Consider the following 20,761-nt stretch of genomic DNA (forward strand, 5'->3'; position numbering starts at 1 on the left):
GGGGCGTCCCCTCTGGCCCCGCGCACGCGCGTTCGCTGCCGCATGCTGGAAGCGCCGAGGAGGTCCCTGCCGGGCGGCTGCCGCGTTTGTCCTCTGAAACCCAAATGCGCGTCAGTCCCCAGTCGGGGAGGAGTCACTCTGCATCTGGAAAAAAGCGGAGAGCAAAGACGCAAAACTGAGCAGTCGCGGTGTTGGACCGAAAGTGGATTTCCGCTCTCCATGGGCCCGAAAATACAAGAGGGGCAGTAGTATTATGTGCTATGTGAGCCCAAGCTTATCTGCTCTGTGACCTTGGGCAGGTAACTCCTCAAAGTCTCTACTTTTAATTAATAATATTTATGCAAATGAAGCTAAATATATATCGATAGTACTGAGGTGCACCTGATGCAGCCCATGGTCTTTGCAATTACTTGATAGGATTCAGAGAGCTGGACAGTGAATAAGAATGACAGGAGTGATGCTTGAGTGCTCGGGAAAAAGTACAGAACATACTATGGATTGCCAAAAGAACAAACAGGTCTGTACTAGAGAGGGTAAAACCAATTTACTGTTTGGAAGCAACTTTTTTTTTCTACTAGTTTATTTACAAAATTCAAATACAAATTTGAACAAATTCTTTCCATTTCCCTCACCCTCCTACCCATCAAATTGTACTTTCCCCCTGCACATCTACATCCCTCTGCTGCCAGCCTCTCCCACCCCTCCTGAATTCTTACACTGTACAATAACAGTTTTATACAATATTTATCCTTATGGGTCTGAGTTAGTTCACTCAACATAATGCTCTCCAGTCCCTCCCAAGTTAGGTAATAATTTACTAAGTTATTGCTCCTGCGTGCTGCATAGTATTCCATTGTGTGAATTTATCATAATTTCTCAATCCATTCGTTTGTGGTTGGACATTTGGGCTGTTTCCATGTTCTTGCAATACTTTCTAGGTTTCCATGGTCTTTGCAATTAGGATGAATAATGCAGCTATGAACATTGGGGTACAAGTCTCAGTTTGTGCCTCAGTTCTCATTCTCAGGGTATATTCCAAGTAATGGTATAGCTGGGTCAAATGGAATTTCTATGTTCAGCCTTTTGAGGAAGCACCAAACTGCCTTCCAGAATGGTTGCACCATTTTACAATCCCACAACTGTTTTGAAGTTTCACTTCACATACTTTGGGCATGTTGCCAGGAGGGACCAGTTCTTGAGAAGAACATCATAGTTGGAAGGCTGGAGGCACAAAGCTGGAAAGGGAAGACCCTAGATGAGATGGATTGATACAGTGACTGGAGTAATAGCGGCAGGTGGGTTGGAGACAGTGAAGACCCTAGATGAGATGGATTGATACAGTGACTGGAGTAATAGTGGCAGGTGGGTTGGAGACAGTGAGATTGGCTCAGGATAGGACAAAGTTCAGAGCTGTTGTATATAGGGGTGACTCAGCGGCACGTAACAACAACAACTTGTTCTCTGTGGGAAATGTAGAACTGCACAAAGTAAAACTTTTAAAATTCTTTGCTGGGTGCCTGATCCAGGACTCTCTCAACCTTTGTTCTTATTATTGTTGTACCTGTGTAGCTAAGCTACATCTGCTGGTGGTGGTGGTTGCTGTGGAGTAGGCCATGACTCACAGTGACCTGATGGACTTGCCTTATCCTGCACCATCGCCTTGATCGTCACCAGACATTGTTGTAGTCAGTGTGTCAATGCATCTTGTTGAGAGTCTCCCTCTCTTTGACTGACCTACTTAAATCTACAATGAAACCACAGGACGTGTTGCATTGAGAAGATCTAACTGTCACGGGCCTCTCCAAAATGCAAAAGAGCAACAATGTCAGTTTAAAGACAGGTGCTCCTGTTCCAAACTATAATATTGTCAGATGTTTCCTATGCATCTAAAAGTTGGACAATGAATAAGGAAGACAGAAGGTTCCATTTGAATTGTGGTGTCAGGCCAAGGATGCTGACTATCCCATAGATTGCCAAAAGAACAAACAATCTATCTTGGAGGAAATTCAACTCTTTAGAGGCAAGGATAGTGAAACTCTTATCTCACATACTTTGGGCTTCTTGTCAGTGGGGATCAATTCCTGGGAAAAGACGTCATGCCGGGAAAGGAGGAAGGTCAAAGAGAGAAAGATTCTCAACAAATGGGTTGGCACAGTAACTGCAACAATGGGCTTGAGCATGATGGAAATCGTGAGGGGGATGCAAGATGGGGAAAGGTTTTGATCTGTTATCATAAAGTCACTGAGAGTTGTAGTCTATCTGATGGCAACAAGAATAATGTCAGAGCTAGTTAATCTTCACACCTAACAATGGGCCTGAGCCTGTAAGAAATTAAGAGGATAGCACAGGAAAGGACAAGGTTCTGATCTGTTTTTCAAAGGCACTTTATATGAGTCACAGTTGACTCATAGGCACATAACAACAAAAACAACGACCTTCCCCAGCATCATGCCTTTTTCCAGACAAACCCCACTTTGACAATAAGCCAAAATATGTGAGACAAAGTTTCACTGTCCTTTCCTCCAAAGAACACACCGGTTGCTCTTCCTCCAGGACAGATTTTTTTTGTTCTTTTGGCAATCCAAGGTTCATATTAAATAGTCTTATCTAACACCATAATTCAAAGGCATCCTTTGGGCTTTAGTCAATGTTGAATTTTCACATGCATATGAAGCAACTGAAAATACCACAGTTTAGGTCAGGCACACCTTAGTCTTTAAACTGGCATCTCTACTCTTTAGCACTTTAAAGAGGTCCTTGATAGCAGCTTTGCCCAATGCAGTATTATCTTTTGATTTTTTTTTACATGTATATTGAGATCTAGATATATCAAAATTACTTAAGCTCACTTCCCAAATGATAACCAGGATACTCCCTAAAGAATAACTGACTTCAGGGAGCTCTGGTGGCGTAGTGGCAAGAAACTGCACTGAAATCGCAGGGGTGAGCAGTTCAAATCCACCAGTGGCTGTGCTGGAGAAGGAGGGGCAATCTCCTGTACCAGTCAAATCTGATTTGATGGTACACACACACACACACAAAATAATAAAAATAAATAAAAAATAACTAATCTTTGGCTATTTTCACAGCCATAATCATAGTGCCACCATCCTCGATCACCTGAAATTCTCACTAAGGCCACCTTTTTTACCTGCCTCTGGCTCCCTAAGGTAAGGACTGCTCAGTGAGACAACATGGGTGTTACTTGGCATCTACCAGGTGGTGACACACCTTTCTCATGACCACCAGATCAGAGCACTTTGAAGATGGCAGCATGTTCATCGTGATAACCAAACACGTAGTAACATTTCCCGGGAGCTCTGGAGGCCTGACATTGCACTGCCAATCCACCAGCTGCTCCAAGGGAGAAAGATGGCCAATCTCCTGTGTAATTTACAGCCTCTGAAGACCTACTAGAGGGTCAGCTATGCAATGCACTTGAGTAACATTTCTGGCATATAGTAGGATGACAAGTCCTTTGAATAAATGAATCAGTCAATCAATGATAATGATAATCAATGATAACAGATGTAAGACAAACATAATACTACTATCTAGATAATGCCCATATTCTCCCAAACTTTAGGCCCTACTCGAACCCCAAAATGTCATAAAATCCCTCTTCCAATAACAAAGTTGTGATTATGCTCTCTTTAATTTTTTTTTCACTCTCTTAATTTTTAAGCAAGTTTATTGAAGTACAATTAATATATGCTAGCTCACTGCTCCAGGGGATTCCAACTCATAGCAACCCTCCATTGATTTCCAAGGCTATAAATCTTTATTAGTACAGGCTGCTGATGTTTCTCGAATGAAACTGATAGATTTGACTTGCTGACCTTTTGGTTAGCAATGCAACACCAATTGCCCTTTACCACCAAAGCTTCCTTATGTAGTATATTTATGTGTGTGTGTATTGTTGTTGTTATGTGCTGTCAAGTCACCTGTGACTCGTAGTGACCCTATGTACAACAGCCCTAAACCCTGCTTTATCTTATGCCAATCTTATTGTTTCTGACACACCTGCCCCATTTCCCCAGTCACTGAATCAATCCATCTCATTGAGGGTTTTCCTCTCTGTCCCTCCACCCTCCAAGCTTAGTGTCCCTCTCCAAGGACTGATCCTTCTTTGCAACATGTCCAAAGTACGTCAGACAAAGCTTCAGAATCTTTGACTCCGAGGAACAAACTGGTTTCTCTGGTAAGGTATGGGGTCGGTTCTGACTCTGTATAATAACAACTCTTCTCTCTCTCTCTCTCATACTGCACATATTCAAAATACAGAGTTTCATGTATTTATATAAATTTGCATGTTTGTAAAACAATCTAATTTTATTAGTAATATTTATGGATGGAGAGCTCTGCTGATGTAGTCTGTAGAGGGGTAGCGTTACTGGTAACTCAAAGGTGTGGCCTCCGCTGATTCTAATCCACCCACAGCTCCAAGGTAGAAAGATAAGCAATCTCTTTCCATGTGATTTACAGGTTAGCCTCAGAAACCCTTGAGAGGGTCAGGGATGAGTCAGTTCTGACTCCATATAATGAGTTTGAGGTTTGTTTGTTTTTTAAGGATGTGAAACTAAATACAAAGACAGTACACAATCATTGTGGGAAATGCAGAAATGCACAAAGGATAAGATAAAAAGGATTGTAATCCTACTATCCATAGTTAACTATTGGCAAGATTTTATATCATTCCAAACAGATACTTCTTTTTTTAACTCTGCATTACTTTTTTTTTCTGCATGCTGAAGTTACACCATATATAAAAGTTGTTATCTCCAATTTTTCACATTCTGGTATAATTCTTCTCTCCAATTTGAGGCAAATTATTTACAGTTTTTCTGTGTTTTAAATGTTTGATATTTATTGTATGCAAATCCTTTTCCATTTCCATGATCATTAGGATAAAAATAGGACTTCAAACTAGTTCATTCCCATTTGACCTCCTGCTAAAAATGCATTGTTCCAACTTAGATAAACTGAATCAGTATCTATATTTGAGCAAGACCCCCTAAGTGATTCTTAGAAGATTCTTAGAAGAATGGACATAAAGCTCTTGATAAATTACAAGAAGTAGATTTGTGTCAAAGGATATATTTTACTTCCTTTTTTGTTATTTTTAAAAATAGATCTTTACCATTTGCTAAAAAATGGAAAGGTCTTTGGGGTAGTGTGCAGTGTGCAGGATGCTAACCGAAAGAGCTGGTTGAAACCCACCAGCCGCGTCTCATAGTCTCCTCCAATAAAGATACGAAGCCTTAGGACCTGAAGGAGAGTCACTGTGAGTCTCTATGGCAGTTGGCTTGGTTTGTTGTTAGGGATTTTTTAATATTTATATCTTTTCTGTAAATAATTCAGTGCAGAAATAAACTAGAAAGCAGTCTATAATTCTCCTCTCACTCCTGCCCCTTTTTCTGCACCACGATTCCACTTCTAACCTAACCACTATAAAAAAATCAAGCTATGAGCATGAGAGATCTTTTCGGGATGATGAAAATTTCCCCAAACGAAGTTATGGTGATCATCGTATCACCAACTAAATATACTAAAAATCATTGAGTTGTGTACTTACAATGGGAGAATTTTATAGTAAGTAAATTAGGCCTCAGTAAACTTGCTTTTAAAAACAGATAGCTGTACTTACATATTTTAGGGATCTCTGGTGACCTAGTGATTACGGAGTTATGCTGCCAACCCAAGTTCAAACCCACCTGGTACTCCATGGGAGAAGGATAGCAATCTCCTCCTGAGGAATTTACTGTCCTAAAAACCCACTGTAGGGTCAGCTGTGAGTTGGTTCCATCTCAGCAGTACATAACAACCAAGAGAATTTAAGAGTCCCAGTTCTGATACATCCTCAGTTACACCAAAGTGGTGTTGGTGTTGTTGTTGTTTTGTGCCGTCGAGTTGCTTACGACTCATAGCGACCCTATGTACAACAGCCCTAAACTCTGCTCTGTCCTGTGCCAATCGCACTGTCTCTGATACACCCAGCCCGATTACCCCAGTCACTGACTCAATCCACCTCATAGGGGGCCTTCCCCTTCTGTGCTGTCCCTCCATCCTCCCAAGCATGATGTCCTTCTCCAAGGACCTCTCCCTCCTTGCAACATGTCCAAAGTATGTTAGACGGAGCCTTAGAATCCTTGCCTCCAAGGAACTGTTATTCATCTGTTTAATCTTTGCCAATATGGTAACTCAAAGTAAGCTCTCACGTAAAATTAAAATGTTGATTATTAGTAAGGTAACATCTTTCAGGTGCATGAAAGGTACTTGTTCTGCATCTGTTTATTTTGTTAATTGTTAATTGTCTCAACATATCAATGAATAATATAAAATTATGTCGATATTCTAGAAATGAGATAACCAAGACTAAAGTGTGCCTGATCCAGGCCATAGTCTTCACAGTTACTTGTTATGCATCACAGAGCTGGACAGTGACTAAGGATGACAGAATAAGAATAGATATCTTTGAGTTGTGATGCTGGAGAAGAGTCTTGAACATACTATGGACTACCAATAAAACAAATAGGTCTGTCTTGGAGACAGTGAAACCAACTTTCTCCTTGGAGGCTAGGATTTTGAAGCTCCATTTCACATGCTTTTGGGCACAAGGCCCAGAGGAATCAGTCCTTGAAGTAGGACACATTGGTCAGAAGAGTGGATGGACAGCACAGGAGAGGAAGACCCCAGATGAAATGGATTGATACAGTAACTGGAGCAAAGGTGTGTCAGAGTCAGTGAGACTGGCTCAGGACAGGGTAGACTTCAGAGCAGTTGTACATAGAGTTGCTATGAGTCTCAGGCCACTCGACAGCACATAACAACAACATACTGTGATCAAATGATCATGGAGTTGATAATGTTTTGTTGCATGCCATCAAGTTTGTTGTTAGATGCCACCAAACTGGCTCAAACTCATACTGACCCTGCATGGAAGAGAATAAATCACTACCAGATCCTATACCGTTCTTGGTCTCTGCTGTGCTTCAGTCATTATTACAACAATAATACCTTATGTATTTTCACTGTGTAATTACGGCACCAAATCGTTTGTAGTGTGTGAAATGCCATTTAGACAGACTCAGATTTTCCCAATAACATCATAATATCTTGTGTATTTTGTGTTTTGTGTTATTTGTATGTCATAGTTTGGCTTCCTTGATGTTTCAACTTTTAAAAGTTTTATCAGTGATCATGTATTTATTTTTTTAAAAAAGTTCTTATTTTATATACAATGTTGGGGCTCTACTTTAAAATTACTTCAAGACATTCTCACTAAACAGCTTGGTGAGAGAAGTATTATCTTCACAATTTACTTCCCTTGATAATCATCAAGGTCTCATTAAAATTACATTATTAGTAAATTAACGTTTTTTTAAAAAAAATCCTGCTTTGATGATTATGCACTTCAGTTTTAAAAGCTTTTGGGCAGCCACCAAGGATATAACTCTTGGTCTCTATGTGTCTAAAGTGAAGAATAAAGAAGAAAATCCAAGAGACACAAACCTGAAGCTCAGTAATCCTGAAATCAGAGGAACTATATGGTGCCCATCTGTCACTGCTGATTCTTCCGAAAGGGATCACAATAGAAAGTCCCTGACAGAGTAGGAGAAGAATGTGGAACAAAATTCAAAAGCCTAAGACAGACCAGTCTTACCTGTATGATAGAGACTCGTGGAAGCCCTAAAACAAAGGCCTTTAGTCACCCTTAAAATGTAGGATTGAAATTACCACCCTGACTCAGCTTTCAGCCACACAAAGACGGGCCTCTGGGGTGATAAATAACACCAAAAAGCAATGCCCTCCTAAGAACAATCAACTATAAAATATTGAAAGGGCAGCATTTGCCTTGTTTCCCCAGACAAACTTGGAAGGCAGGAAGTGATAGGAAAGAAAGAGGCTGGAAATGGGAAACACAGGAGGAAAGTGTGAAGGGTACTATTGTTGCATTGTGGAGATTATACGCAATGTCATGAGATACAATGTATATCAGCTGTTGAATGGAAAGCCAATTTTCTCAATAAAGTCTCACTCAAATCACAATTTAAAAAGTTAGAAAAATTAAAATGTTACTATGTAAACAAATTCTTACTGAAGCACAGTGCTAAAGTGGATTACACACATTATCTCACTTCTAACCTTATATAAACTTTATGGGATCAGTGTTAGAACAGTCCCTTTGTTATGGGTGACCCTGGAGGACATTATGAGGTGTGAAATATCTCAGTCACAAAAGGACAAATAATGCATAGTGCCACTTGGGGGGAGACTGAGAAAGATGAGATAAATAATGTATAGTGCATTGAAACAGATGAGGGACAGAATTGTTTAAAAGGGATATGTGATTAGGTATTATTGTCATGACAGGAGTCCAGAACGAAGGCTGCACAGTAGAGCGGACTTGGGGGGAGGGATTATATAACAATGAAAGAGTTTTACTTTTCAAGGAGAAGGATGAATTGGAGAGAGACGTGGTCAGGAAGAAAAGTGCAACAATGAATGAATGGAAATCCAAAGTCTCTAAATTTTCATTAAAATGAATAATGATAATTTTTTTTAAAGTCCCTTTGTTAAAGAGAAAACTGAAGCAAAGCGTTAAATAACTAGTCGTTGCTCCAGAGATAGTACTGGCAGGTTTTACTTGAATCAGATCTTTATAAACTTAACTCCCCAGTAATTAATAATTCCCCTAATACTTTGAGAACAGAAGGAAAACAAAAGTATTAGAATTGGACCAATAAATAACATCATTATAAGCAGAGAAAAGACTAAATTCGTCAATGATTTTCTTTTACTTGGATCTACAGTCAACATCCGTGAGAGCAGCAGTGAAGAAATCAAACATATCTGCCGTCAAGGTCTCTTTAAAGTGTTAAAGAGCAAGGATGTCTCTTTAAAAACTAAAGTGCATTTCTCCCAGGCCATGGTGTTGCAATTGCTTCATATGCACATCATAGGAGTTCTGGTGGCCTAGTGGTAAGAAACTGCCCTGCAATCCAGAAGGCACGTAGCTCAAATCCACCAGCTGCTCCATGGAACAAGGATGGGCTCTCTCCTTCCATGCAAATTAACTGCCTCTGAAAACCCACTGCCGGGTCAGCTAGGGGTCAATTACTGACTTGACAGCACACAAGAACAACAACATGCATATGAACGTTGGGCGACCAAAGCAGAGTTGGCATCTTTGAATTGTGATGTTGAGGAAGAATATTGAACGTGTCTTGGACAACAGAACAAACAGATATGTCCTAGATGAAGTGAAACCAAGGTGCTCCTTGGAAGCAAGAATGGTGAGACTTTACACATTGGCCATGGTATCAGGAGAGGCCAGTCCCCTGACAAGGATATCATGCTTGGGAAAGTGGAGGTCCATCAAATAAATAGACCCTCAGTGACATGGATTGACACACTCACTGCAACAGAAGAATTAAACAGAGATTGTGAGGATGCATCACAGGATCAGGCAGTGTTTCTTCATCTCCTGCATTGGACACTACAAGCCAGAGACAACAGGACAGCCCCTGACAGCGACAGCAGGAGGCATACCACCTCCCTGACTTCATTGAGCTTCTGGACTAGCTCTCCCATGGGCATGTGATTACTACTTTATCTTTCTCCTTCCCTTCTTAACTTCATTATCACTATCTTTACTTTATTAGCCCAGGGTGTATGTATGTGTGTATAACTGAATATATATCTATGGGTATATGTGGTATGGTGGTGTTATGTAGCAGCATCAAGTTGGAACCAACTCATAGTTGATCCTCCAGTGGGTTTTAAGAGGCAGTAACTCACACAGGCATGGATACAGTCTGTTACAGGCCATGGTCTTCACAATCACTTGTTATGCATCAGAGAGTTGGACAATAACCAAGGAGGACAGAAGGAGAATTGATGCCTTTGAGCTGTGGTGCTGGAGAAGAGTATTGAGAGTACCATGGACTGCTAGGAAAACAAAGAGATTCATCCTGGAAAGGGTTAACCCGGTGGCTCCTTGGAGGCAAGGATTCTGAGGCTCCGTCTAACATATTTTGGACATGTTGTAAGAAGAGACCGGTCCTTGGAGAAGGACATCATGCTGGGGAGGGTGGAGGGACAGCGCAGGAGAGGAAGGCCCTCTATGAGGTGGATTGATTCGGTGACTGGGGTTATCGGGATAGGAGTGTCAGAGACAGTGTGATTGGCACAAGACAGAGCAGAGTTTAGGGCTGTTGTGCATAGGGTCGCTATGAGTTGCAAGCGACTCAACAGCACAGAACAACAACTCACACAGGAGGGGATTATTCCTCTCTCTCCAGTGGAAGCAGCTGGTGGCTTCAAACCACATGTCTTTGGACCAGCAGTGCAGCTCCTTACTGCTGGGCCACCAGAGCTCTCTAAAATGTGTGTAAGATGTTTATTATCAGTGCGTATGTGTGACTGAGCCTGGATGAGATGGATTGACTGTGGTAATGGGGGAAGGTGTGTCAGAGACAATGAGGTTGGCTCAAGATAGAGCAGGGTTCAAAGCTATTGTTCACAGGGTCTCTATGAGTCGCAAGCGACTCAAGGGCACATAACAACAACAACATGTGTGATTGTGTGTTAGTATATTGGATATGGATCTGGATGTGTGTGTAGAAGCATGTATATATACATTCTGTAAGTGTATTAATGTGTGTGTGTGTGTGTGTGTGTTGGTGTGTTTCTATAGAAGCATGTGTATGTGAATGTGTTTGAAGGTATGCATTTCTCCTTCTAGATTCAGAACCAAGGGCGGGGACAATGTCTTGCTCATTCTTATAACTAATGTCCTGGTATTTTATCCATTTTGTTGAATTAATTCATTAAAATGGAAAAACTGTTTACCTAGTTGGCACATTACATGCCAATGCTATCCTTCCTCCTTATTTCTAATTTAGACAGTAAGGTTATTATTCAGTTATTTAAATACTACTATATAGGTTAAATGAAAGTAGCAAATTATATATAAGAGCTATATGATATTAATATATTTTCCTATCCTTATGGAGTTCCATTATTTAAAAGGAATCTTTCTAAATATTCTAAGAAACTACCTCTAATTATGACAATTACTTCCTGAAAAAGAATTGAAAGTCATTGAGAAAATTCAAGACAGATGGTGGTCATTTCCCTCTATTTTGAAAGGAAATGAAAAAAATTTATAAACAAATCACCTGATTTAAGGGTAGTTTTAGTTTTGGGTTTGGTTTTTTTTTTTCAATTCAAAAAAGGAATCTAAAAATATCTTCTCTTCTAATTCATCTCTGCGTCACTCAAAAATTGTTATTCACACACACACACACACACACACACACACACACTCCCGCCTCTTCCTTATCCCAAGCTACTTCTGCTAAAATGAATCATAAGTCTTTGGCAGTGTAATGAAAAAGCTTAATATAGTCAAATCTTGATAATTTTTTTTAAATGGCACTGACATGCTTCTTTTGCAAACAGTATTGCAATTCTGGTTTGAAACTCAAGACACCATAACATCTTTGAAACTAAGTACTTCAATGGTCAATATGAAATGTATTTTATTTAGGCACTAAGTAGGCATAATCTAACCCAGCATCAGCAGAGAGCCAGTCCCTGGGTCTGATGAAATCCTTTGTACTATTCCATTCCTCCATCCTTTTTATCTATTCATTTATTCATTTTATTTCTGTCTCAAAAGCCATATGCCAGACCCAGTAGTATACAGAAAGATCATTAGCTCAAAATTGTTCTGCTATTAACTAGCTCTATAACCTTGACTAAGTCATTAACTTGACTAAACTTTGTGACTTATAGATTGTTGTTGTTAGGTACTTTATATATATAGTTTTTGTTATTATTATTTCATTTCAATGAACATCTACAGAAATTTTGGAATTCCATTCATTCATTGTTGCACTTTTCTCCCCATGTTAGGCACTTTTGGGTCAAGTGACTGCTCGCAACATAATGAACAACAGACATAAACCCTGTCCTGTCCTGTACAGACCTCACAAACTCTGACACACTCAAGCACTTTGCTACTGTGTCAATCCACCTGATTGAGGGTCTTCCTCTCCTTCACCATCCCTCACCTACCCAAGCATGATGTCCTTCTCCAAGGAATAGCCTTTCACAGCAACATGCCCAAAGTATGTAAGACAAAACTTCACCATCCTTGCCTCCAAGGAGCACTCTGGCTATACTTTCCAAGACATAGATCTGTTAGTTCTTTGGGCAGTCCATGTGATATTTTATACTCTCCTCCAACACTAGAGTTCAAGTGTAAAGGCATTAATTTTTCTTCTGCTATCCTTATTATCTAACTCTCAGTAGCATAGCAAGTGATTGAAAAGACCATTGCCTGAATTAGACACACCTTAGTCCTCAAACTAACATTGTTGCTCTATAGTAATTTGGAGAGGTTCCTAACTGCAGACTTTCCCAATGTAATATGTCTCCTGATTTCCTTCCTGACTGCTGGTGCCAAGTATATTGATTGTGGATCCAAGTTAGATGAAGTCATTGACAGTTTCAATCTTTTCTCCACCTATCATAATGTCATCTATCAGTTCAGCAGTGAGAACTTTTGGTTTTCTGACATTGAGATGCAATCCATATTGACTTATAGATAGATTTCCATTTTAACAGAAGCCGTTTCAGAGGGGTAAAATCATTCAGAACAACAAAGAAGACAGAGTAACTTGGAAGGGATTTTTTTTTTAGTGGTTGTCTCATTTAAATGACCATATGATCTCCAAGAGCTCTTCTAGTTGTTAAGTTTTATTTCTAACGTGCCCCTAGCTTTGTTCATCTCGTTGCATTGAGTCAATCCCTACACACAGTGATGCCATAGAGAGTTTTCAAGGCTATAACCTTTCTGGAAGATCACCAGATTTGTCTTTCAAGACACCTTGGAATGGAGTTGAACTATGAATGTTTTGAGTAGTACTCAAAACATTTCCACCACCTGGTGAATCTCACAGCTATCTTTTACCTTACGGTAATTGAGTTTAGCATTTTAGAATTCAAATGAATGAAAAGTAAATGTTGTTAGTAGTTTATAAATGAATAAAGAATATTTTTTAAAAATCATTGAGAAGCTATTTCTACTACAACTGTTTTTAGGGTAATCCTTAGGCAAGTTACCTCAAAAGGTGGATAAGAGTTGAGGCAAGGGAAGATGCTTTCAGGGTAATATCAGTGTCTATTTTCTCCAAAAAAGTCAAGTTTTTTTATAAAGAAAGGATTTCCATTTCCTTACTATAATCTGTAGCTCTTCCTTCTTCCTTTTTAAATTCTTTAGGACCTAGCATCTCTCACAGTTTTTTAATGAAATTATCGAGTTGCTATGCTATTTTCTTGTATAAAGTTGTCATAGCAATTATAAACCATGATTGGTGACTTACTTACAGTAAATTATTAACATGGTTGTGAGATATTGCCTACTTGTCTAACAAGTCAAACTCTGTTCTCTCTCCATGGCTCATGTTTCATGTTGTCATAGGAGAAAATGAACTAACGCAAATTCTTATTAGAGGCACATACTCATGTGTGCCCCTATTATGGGTGTGAACATCATAAAAATGACCATTTCTAACAAAAAATTAACTCAATAATTTATGGTTGAGGGCTCAGCTGAACACCAAAATACACAAACTAGATTGATTCTTTTTTTAAAACCTTTTTTTTAGTGACACTTTATTTTATTTTAGGTGTTGTGTGCTGACAAGTCAGATCCGATTGGCACAAGAGGAGACTTCCCATCCTTGAAGAAGAGCTTCTGGTGGATTCAAACTTTGCACCTTCAGGTTTACAGTGCAGCCTCTTGCCGCTAGGCCACCAGAGCTCCTTTAGAGTTGGTTCTTTAAATAACTATTTAAAAATTCATGGCTGTTGAATAAATTCTAACTCATTGAGTCCCTGAAGGACAAAGAGTTACAGCTCCGTAGGGTTTCTGGTGTGCTGAGCTGCTAAACAAAAAGTTGGCAGTTCAAACCCACCAGTCATTCCATTAGAAAACAAGGTATTCTTCTGCAAATATTGGTGTCTTAGAAACCCAGTGAAGAGCTGCCACCACTCTGGACACACTCAATGGCAATGGGTTTAATCTTTAGGAAAGCAGATTGCTACATCTTTCTTCTGCCAAGTGACTGCTAATCTTCCCTTGAACTTCACCATTGGAGTTACAGTTCCAATTAATCTTCTTTCCACCCTTATCTTGGATTGCCAGTCCTTGATTTTCATGTCACGTCATCACTGTCAAGTCTTCTCCACTCTATCCATCCCTGATTTCTAGAAAAGTTCTTTTCTGCTTGAACTTTTATTTTGCATCTGTGCTGCCTATAATCACCACACTCCCAAGCCAAATAAATGAGTCATGGATCCTGGTCCTAGTTTTTCTTTGGCTGATGTAAGTCCACTTGTCTGGCTTTTGTGTGCCACACAAAAGCACACAGCCTGTAGGGTAGAAGAAGATTGAAATTCAACCCACATTGCATTAACCTGGCTGAGGGCCTGTGAGTCTGCGTCTCTCCAGCTAGGTCACCTTTATTTTGTCATTTTTTTTCTAATTTAAAGATCATCTAAGGAAACGACAACTCTGGCTGTAGCACAGACCCCAGTCAAGTCTAATCATTTAAGCATCTAGGACGCTCTTTCTTTCAAATATGAGGGATTTGACTGAGTAGACTCTAAACATCCACAGTCTAGACTCTAAGAGTCTATACTGTTCTCTTTTCTTCTTTTCTATTTGTCCCCTCCTTTAGGACTTTGTGGCCTATCCCTCCATTTATTTCTTCTTCTCCAGTTGTTTTTTTTTTTTTAATTGTGATTTCAGTAAATGTTTATGGGGCAAATTGATTTTCTGTTCAACAATTCATACACACTTCATCCTATCACATTGATTGCAATTGCCACTCCATTCCTGTGATTCTCATTCCCTTTCATCCTTCTGTCCTTTCCCTTGAAACCTTCAGGGTTTTGCCTTGGTGGGAGGACACTTCCCTTTTGATCTCATGTACCTGATTGTTCTAAGAAGTAGGTGCTTCCTTGGTTCACCTTGTAGACGTGTCTATTGTCTGGTTGAAAGCTGAGTTATGGAGTGATTTCAATTCCAAACTTGAAGGGTGAATAAGGGCCATAGTTCCAGGGATTCTGCTAGTCTCTATGAGACCAGTAAGCCTGGTAATTTTTAGAATTTTGAGGGTTCTTCCCCCTCACATTCTTCTAGGATCATCTCTTATGATCCCTTTTAGAGTAGTCAGAGTGATAGCCTGACACCATCTAGTTCTTCACATCTCAGGGTGTGGGAGTTGAGGTTCAAGAGGTCCATTCATCCTTTAGACTAATTGTTTCTGTTCATTTTTTAATTTTCTTCATTCTTCTTTGCTCTGGACAAGGGGACACCAATGGCTAGAGGAGCCTCAGATGGCCAAGTGAGTCATCCCACCAAAGTGTACCATTGACTGTGACTCAGAGTGACCCTATGAACAACACTGGGTCGATCCATCTGTTTGAGGATCTTCTCCTTCTGTGATCATACACCCCTCCAAGCATGTTGTTTCCCTGGTTGCAATTCCTCCAATACCAATTTGTTTGTTATAAGAGGTATGACAAATCTGGACGAGTACACATTTATCTCAAGAAATATTGATGGAGTTTAAAAACAAAAGAGAAAAGCAGAAGACCGAAGAGAGCCACCCACCAGCGAAACCTATTAGTATTTCTATTAGTTTCTCCCTAAACTTATAGATTACTTTTGGGGAGTTAGAGAGCTCTGTCGGCATGGTCTGTAGAGAGTTGCACTAACACAAAGGCAGTGCCTCTCTTGGTGTGAATCTACCAGAGAATCTGTAGGAGAAAGATGGGAAATCGCCTCCCATGCAATTTACAGGTTCTGAAAACTCAGTGGAGGGTCAGATATGAGTCAGTTCCAACTCAACCACAATACAATCATTCGCTCCTGGTTATGCTGTTTATAATATTATTCAATATTGAAACATTTCTGAAATAGTTTTTGTAATAAGAATAAAATAAGTGGGTTTGGGAGGTTTTGGCATGAGGAAAGAGAATAATAGTGCTGAATAAAAGAGAATCATTGTTGTTGTTATTGTTGTTGTTGTTAGGTGCTATTATGTTTGCTACAATTCCATGCCCTCTGAGCAACAATTTGAGCCTTACCCTATCTGGCACCATCTTCATCATCTCTGATATACTGGTGCCTGTTATTTCAGTCATGGTGTCAATCCATCTCTTTGAAGCCTTTCTCTTCATCTTTCTGTTTCATCTCTTCCCAACATGCCCATTCTTGCCTCTAAGGAGCACTCTGGTTGCACTTGTTTGCTCTTTTGGCAGTCTGTGAGATATTCCGTATTCTTCTCCAACATCACAAAAAAGAGTGTATTCTATTTATTCAGTAAATAGAAACAAAAATGTAAAGCAGCCTATTGTTATGAATTGAATTTTGTCTCCTGCAAACATACATATAGGAAGATATAATATGGATGCTGTGGAAGATCTTCCATGATCTGATAAACCAATTGTAAAACAATTAAGATTGTAATACAATACTATTTCATCCCATGACAGTTCTAATCAGATATAAGCAGTTCCGTAAGGCTGTGGCTTGTAACAGCTTTTATGTCACTGGAGATAACGGGAAGAAGGTGAACCAAGAAAGGGAGACCTCAGTACCACCAAGGAAGATTTGCCAGGAGTGGAGTGTGTCCTTTTGGACTGAGAACTCTATGTGAGGAAGCTCTTTGGCACTGAAGAATGTCAAGGTACATCAACCTCTCCAAAGCCCACCAGGCCTTCCCTTGCATTTGGCACCCTAACTTTGAACTTCTAGCCTTCTCAGCAGTAAAAGGATAAATTTGTTTGTTAAAGCCATCAATTTGTTGCATCTCTATTATGACAAAACTAGGTAACTAAGACACTTATAATGATTGAGAGCAGGTCAGTTGTATCCTAGGGATGGGGAATGAGATGAAAAAGTGTGGGAAAACATTTTAGCGTTGTTTCCTAATTAGCAAAAGATTATAATCAAGTATTATGATTTTTAAAAAATACTGGTTTATTTAAAAGTTCTTATACATTGTTTTCACACCCAGTCTTTCCCATTTGCTTCACCTCCCCACAAACTGTGCAAGTCTATGATTAACCACCCTCCACCCCTCACCCATCCTCACTCCTCTGCTTCGCCCCACACACAAATATTATGATTTTTTTTATCTTATTCAAAGCTCATAGAGTTTATACTTTTGCTGTAATAATAAACATATGCTTACATTATCACTTTGCAGCTAAAGTAAGTTTAAACTCAAGATCACTAAGCAAAATAAGAAATGGTTCTTCATGTGTAATCATTCTAATTGAAAATCCATTTCCACAGGAAAGGACAATGGAAGCCCAGCGCAGAGATTCAAATGGGCTTTAGGGCTTCCAACGTCACTTCTTTCTCCAGGGACTTCATATCTTCATTCTTTGAAGTGGGCACATAACATAACCATACTTTTTCTCAATCTTTGGTGAAATTCTACATAAATACGGCTTGGGGATACACCCCCCTGTATATGTTAGATATAAAAAAGAGCACAAGGGCGCAAGGGAGAGAAATAAAGGAACTGGTCCCAAGAAATGAGCAAGCCTTTATTGCACGGTCTGAAAGGGACACCAAGTGACCCGGCCATTTGGCATGTGGACAGGGTCAAAATGGTGCGCCGGCAGTTTGGGGGGGTTCCTTTTTATAGGGGTCCTGGGGAGGACTAAGATGGGACTTCTCGAAATTTGGCGCTTTAATTAAGTTAGGTTTTAGCTTTTCTAATCAAGCTCAGACTCTTATCAGGATCCATTGTCTGGTCTGGTCTTTGATGTGACCAGCTTAGGTGTTACCAAGTTTCTCAGGAAGTGATCAAACTTGGTGGGGGTGGGGCAACTGCCATATTCTTCCTTCAGTATCCACCTCCAAATGATGCCTACCTTTGAGTTCTTCCCGCATCCAACTGTTATCCACGACTGGGAAAGGACATCCTCTTTTGACGATCCTACCTGCAACCTGGAAGCCATTTTGCTCATTTTTATACCTTTGGTTGGCACTGATAATGGTACTGAGTTTTATAGGACATTTTGCTTTCTTCCCCCCCCCCGTTTTTATTTTATTTATTTTTTATTATTTTGATGGGCTTTCCCCCCAATTTTCTGTCCCCCTCTATTTAGAATCCTCTATTCTGATCCCTTTCAAAGTGATCAGCAATGGTAGGTTGGCACAAAGGAACGTGTTCTACCTTTTTGTATGTAAACCAGTAACAATTAACACAGACAAAAAAGAGAGAGAATTACTTGAAACATCGTGAATTAACACATTAACTGTGACACCCAGTCAAACATTCCAAATATTGTGAGGATAGCACAAGAAAAGTCAAGGTTCAGATTTGTTTTACAAGGTTGCTGGGAGTTGTAGTCAATTTGCCGAAACCCAACATCTGTATCAAAATTTTTCCCTAAAGGAATGAAAGGAAAACCTACAAACTGAGAAAAGTAATCAGGAAGGACACAGCTGACAAGGTTATAATCCCTAAATTTTCTAGAAAATACTAACACCCCACCAAGAAAAAACAAACATCCCAATTATAAAAAAGGACAATGATTTGAAAAAACTCTTCACCAAAGAAGACTTCAGATGAGATGACCAATAAATATATTTTTAAAAGTTCCTCAAGATCATTAACTACTGTAGTTGTTTTTGCAATGTGCCATCAAGATGCCTGTAACACTTAGTGACCCTATGTATAATAGCTCTGAAATCTGTTCTATTCTGAGCCAATCTCACTACCTTTGACACACCTTCCTCCACCCCTTTGCCCCATTACTGTGTCAATCCATTTCTTCTTCTCCTGTGCTGTTCCTTCACCCTTCCAAGTATAGTGTCTTTCTCCAAAGACTGTTCCCTCCTGGCCACGTGCCTAAAGTATGTGAGATAGAGCTCCAAAATCCTTGCTTCTAAGGAGCAGCCTAATTTCACCATCTCCGGGATAAATGTATTTGTTCTCTTAGCCGTCCATGATATATTCAATACTCTTCTCCAGCACCACAAATCAAAGGCATCAATTCTTCTTCTGTCATCTTTGTTCATTGTCCAGCTCTCTGATGCACAGCAAGTAGTTGCAAAGACCATGTCCTGTATCAGACGTACCTTAATCTCTAGAATAACAGTGTTGCTTTTTAGCACTTTTGGAAGGTCCTTGACAGCAGCCTTCACCAGAGCAATTTGTCTTTTCATTTCTTAACTTTTGGTGTCAAGAATATTTATTGTGAAGTTGAGCAAACTGAAATTATTAACAACCTCAATCTTTTCTCCATCTGTCATAGTGCTGCCAATTGGGCTAATAGTGAGAATCTTAAGTCTTCTTGGTGTTAGGCTTCAGTCTATAGCAAAGACTGCAGTTCTTGACCTTCTGGAGCGAACATTCTAGGTTTTTTTCAATTTTGTGAGCAATGTTGTGTCATTTGCATAATGCAATTTGTTCATAAGTCCTCCTCCAGTCCTGATCCACATTTCTCTTCATAAAGTCCAGCCTCCATAATGGCCTGTTCCGCATATAGGCAGAAAAGCATGGAGACAGGACACATTCCTGATGTGCTTCTTTCCCGAGACATTTTGCTTTCGATTGTCTACAACTCATAGTGACTCTATCAGCAATCAAAGCTTTGCCTTATTCTGTGCCCTCCCTTTACAATCTCTGCCATGCTTAAGCTCGACATTGCAGTCACTGAGCCAGCCCACGTCCTTGAAGGTTTTCCTCTTTTGTGGATTGCTTCTAATTGCTGTCATTATTGTTGTTTGCCATGGAGTTGGAACCGACTCATAATTGACCCTCTCGTGGATTTTCAGAAGCAGTTAATCACAGGAGAGGAAGAGATAGTTTATCTTTCTCCTGTGGATCAACTGGTGCATTCGAGTTACATTCCTTTGGGTTGGCAGCACAACTCCTTACCACTAAGCCACCATGTGCTGGTGGTCGAGTAGGTGGCCAAAACCAAAGGCAACTGGTTCAAATCCACCCACTGCTCCGTGGGAGAAAGATGAGCAAACTCTTCCAGTGAAATTTATAGCCTCTGAAAATCTTCTGGAGGGTCAGCTGTGAATCAATTCTAATGGCAATGAGTTAGTTAAACTCCACAAAACAGAGGAACGCCATGAGCCCTTAGCCCGCATAGATCATTCTGTCTGTCAGGAGACTGTCCTAATTCCGCTCAACAGCTTTGCCTCTCAGATGTTTACTCTTTCACATAACAGCAAGGATTAGGGAATGACTAAGGGATAAAAGCTGCTTTGAAGCCAAGTATATTGTTCTCTTCCAGGAAGCTTTCTTGTGTCTCCCTTTCAAGCCACATGATTTAGTTTCCCAAAGGGGGCTTATGTTCTATTATGCTCTGATAGCACCCAGATTCTACAGATAAACTAATTTGCAATGTGGTCCACTCCTGTAAATCAGGCCAACTGAGTTGTTTTTTAAACCTCCCTTTTTGAGGCGGCAAGGTAACTAGTTCATTTAATAATATAAAAGCTCTGCAAGGTGATGTGTTTCTTCAGGTTCAATAAAACATTGTTTTAATACAAGAATGAGAGTTTGCAGTACCTATTGGAGCACGAAGTCCATGTGTATAACCTGCATTTGTGTCTCTTATAAAATGTATTTGCAATGAATAAGTCATTGATTTTACAAAATTCAATCATTCTATCTCCAGCCTCATTCCTGTCACCAAGCCCATG

General features: G+C 39.9%; 1 protein-coding gene across 1 annotated transcript in view; it reads right to left on the reverse strand.

Annotated features, from left to right (window-relative positions):
- The window catches only part of SLK (STE20-like kinase), a 65,991-nt gene extending 49,767 nt beyond the window's left edge, over positions 1-16,224 (reverse strand). The window contains 1 exon segment of the mRNA XM_006880178.1: positions 16,168-16,224. Within this exon segment, the coding sequence (XP_006880240.1) occupies positions 16,168-16,224 (57 nt within the window).
- Positions 16,225-20,761: the final 4,537 nt, after the last annotated feature.

Source organism: Elephantulus edwardii, unplaced genomic scaffold, assembly GCF_000299155.1.
Source record: "Elephantulus edwardii isolate Elephantulus edwardi_28Jun2011 unplaced genomic scaffold, EleEdw1.0 scaffold00006, whole genome shotgun sequence".
Classification (NCBI taxonomy): Eukaryota; Metazoa; Chordata; class Mammalia; order Macroscelidea; family Macroscelididae; genus Elephantulus; species Elephantulus edwardii.